General features: G+C 41.6%; 1 protein-coding gene across 1 annotated transcript; it reads right to left on the bottom strand.

Annotated features, from left to right (window-relative positions):
• Nucleotides 1–270: 270 nt before the first annotated feature.
• On the bottom strand, nt 271–651 carry LOC146888349 (uncharacterized). The gene has a single exon (XM_085670068.1). The coding sequence runs from the start codon at nt 649–651 to the stop codon at nt 271–273; it is 381 nt and encodes a 126-aa protein (XP_085526194.1).
• Between the last annotated feature and the right edge of the window lie 1,955 nt (nt 652–2,606).

Here is a 2,606-nt window from a genome sequence, read left to right as displayed (position 1 = left end):
CTGCTTACTTGTGGTAAGGGTGGGGAACTTAAACAATTAAAGTTAGATAAAGGGTGTTCGACCCAGGCCGATTACTTGTGGTAAAGGTGTGAATTTAAACAATCGAAGCTAGATAAAGAGTCGAGCGTGTGATAAAGAACTCTTTGTTTTATTCATGGATTTTGGGGTGCCTCATTAAAAACTCCTTGGCCAAAACCCTCCTTAGGGAAAAATGCCAAGTGAGGAAAAAGAATACACCCAGGGTTACAAGTATTCGGTACAGTAATCAGTCTAACTGAAGTAGAATTTGAGATGAGATACATTCCACGTGTTCGATATCTCTTCCCCTGATAGTTGTTCAAGCTTGTAAGTGTCGCCTCCTACATCATCACGTATTCGGTAGGGGCCATCCCAATTAGCGGATAATTTGCCATCCTTCTTTCTCGCGCTGATGGCCATTCTCCAGACTAGGTCTTCTTTTACAAAGGATCGCATGCATAAATTCGCATTATATCTTTTAGCTGCTCTCTGCTTAACTGCCATGTTGTGGATTTGTGCCTTGTCTCTTAATTCGGGTAGTAGGTCGAGGTGGGTGCACATATTTTGGTGGTTCTGGTCTGGGTTGTATAGTTCTCGGCGTAGAGATGGTTCGCCAATTTCTATTGGAATCATGGTCTTTGCGCTGTATACTAGGCTAAAAGGGGATTCATTTGTTGCGGATTGGGGGGTACATCTGTAGGCCCACAATACTTCCAATAATTCTTCTTGCCACCGGCCCTTGGCGCTATCCAATCTTTTTCGCAATTCTACTAGTATAACTTTGTTGGTAGCTTCAGCTTAGCCATTGGTCTGCGGATGTTCTACAGAGCTAGTTACGTGTTTGATGTCGAGGCTGGTGTAGAACTTAGCGAGCTCTTTGTCTATGAATTGTCGACCATTGTAGGTTATAATCGTATGTGGTACGCCATAGACTTGTTGAGCTGTGATGGTGGCCAATGGTTTGGCTTCTATTTATTTGGTGAAGTAATCAATGGCTACTATTAAAAATTTCACTTGGCCTTTTCCCGGGGTAAAGGGGCCAAGGATGTCCATTCCCCACTTTGCAAAAGGCCATGGGGAAAGTATGGAATGGAGTTGTTCTTGCTTCTGATGGATGAGGTTGCCATGCTTCTGGCATGGTATGCATTTCTTGACAAAGGTGTGGCAATCCGCCTCCATGGTTGGAAAGAAGTAGCCGACTCTGAGTATTCTGGTGGTCATGGTTCACGCGTCGGAGTGATATTCGCATATGCCTTTATGCAATTCTCTAATTACGTATAGGGCTTGCTCAGTTGTGACACATTTAAGGAGTGGCTGACCATATCCGCGTTTGTATAAGTCGTCCCCTATCATTGTATACCGTGCTGCTTTAGCCAGCCAGCTCTTGTCAGCATCAGGTGGGGGGTTACCGGTTTTGAGATACTAGATGTAGGGAGTTGTCTAGTTGTCAGCGGGGTTCGTGTCCAGGTTTAGGCAAATGTTTGTTGTAGATGGTGCGGATAATGTTTGTTGTAAGAAGGATTTGTGTTGGCTTTTTAGCTTAGTGTTGGCTAGTTTAGATAGGATGTCGACCCTAACATTTTTGCTTTTGGGGATGTGTTTGACGCATAGACGATCAAAAGCGATTTGGATGACGCTACAGACCAGCTGATAGTATTGTAGGAGGGTAGGGTCTTTCATTTGGAATTCGTCATTTAGATGGCCTATAGTGAGTTTGGAGTCGGTTTTGCACGTGAGTGTTTTGACGCCAACTTCGCGTGCGAGGGATAAGCTGGCTAGGATGGCTTCGTATTCAACTTGATTATTGGAGGTTTTAAAAGCGAAGTAGAGGGATTTTTTGATGAGGATGTCGTTAGGGCCTTCAAGGAAGATACCGATTCCTACACCCTTTGGATTTGAAAAACCATTTACATAAAGTGTCCATCAGTCTTCTACTGGGGTGTGTTGTAGATCATTGATGAAGTCGAGAAGGCATTGAGCTTTGATACAGGTAAGACCATGATATCGTTTCTCAAGAGACTCGTGTATACCAAATAATTGCGTAAATAATGACAAATTTAAACTAAAGAATACATCCATAATTTGGGTTTTTGTGTGCAAGAAAGTAAATATTTCATAAACAAGTAAAAGGTGAACTTGGATTTTTGAAAACTCTAGAAGATGGAAAAGACTAAAAATGCAATGGATTGATATTGTTGGGATTAGACTTCACCTATTTCACTCTCATGTAAATAAAACAATAAAACTCTTCTCCATTAAATTACTAATGTCAATCCACAAGTCTACTCAAACCCTAATCCCTTAGTTGAATGAGCCTAGGTTTCCTTATTAAGAGTCAATTCCCTGAACCCCTAACTAAGCAAACCCGTTTTACAAACTAGGGTTTAAGACAACTAATGGGTCAAGTTCCATTCCTAGATACAAGTTCCATTAGGTATCCGATGTAGGATTATCTTGTTCCTTTTAGAATATTATTGAATATGGTGATGGTTGATTAAGAAAACCAAGGAAATCCCCACTAGACATTAAGATAGCAAGCCATCTAGATGTGAAGGTTCCTTTCCAAGGTTCTAGAGAAGAGAATAATG

Source organism: Vigna unguiculata, chromosome 2 (assembly GCF_037176805.1).
Source record: "Vigna unguiculata cultivar grain cowpea cultivar isolate G323 ecotype 2 chromosome 2, ASM3717680v1, whole genome shotgun sequence".
Lineage (NCBI taxonomy): Eukaryota > Viridiplantae > Streptophyta > Magnoliopsida > Fabales > Fabaceae > Vigna > Vigna unguiculata.
The sequence above is the reverse complement of the archived record's forward strand: the minus strand, read 5'-3'. Positions and strand labels throughout refer to the sequence as shown.

Coding starts and splice junctions, on each gene's coding strand:
- LOC146888349 (XM_085670068.1), bottom strand. CDS start 651: ATGATTCCAATAGAAATTGGCGAACCATCTCTACGCCGAGAACTATAC.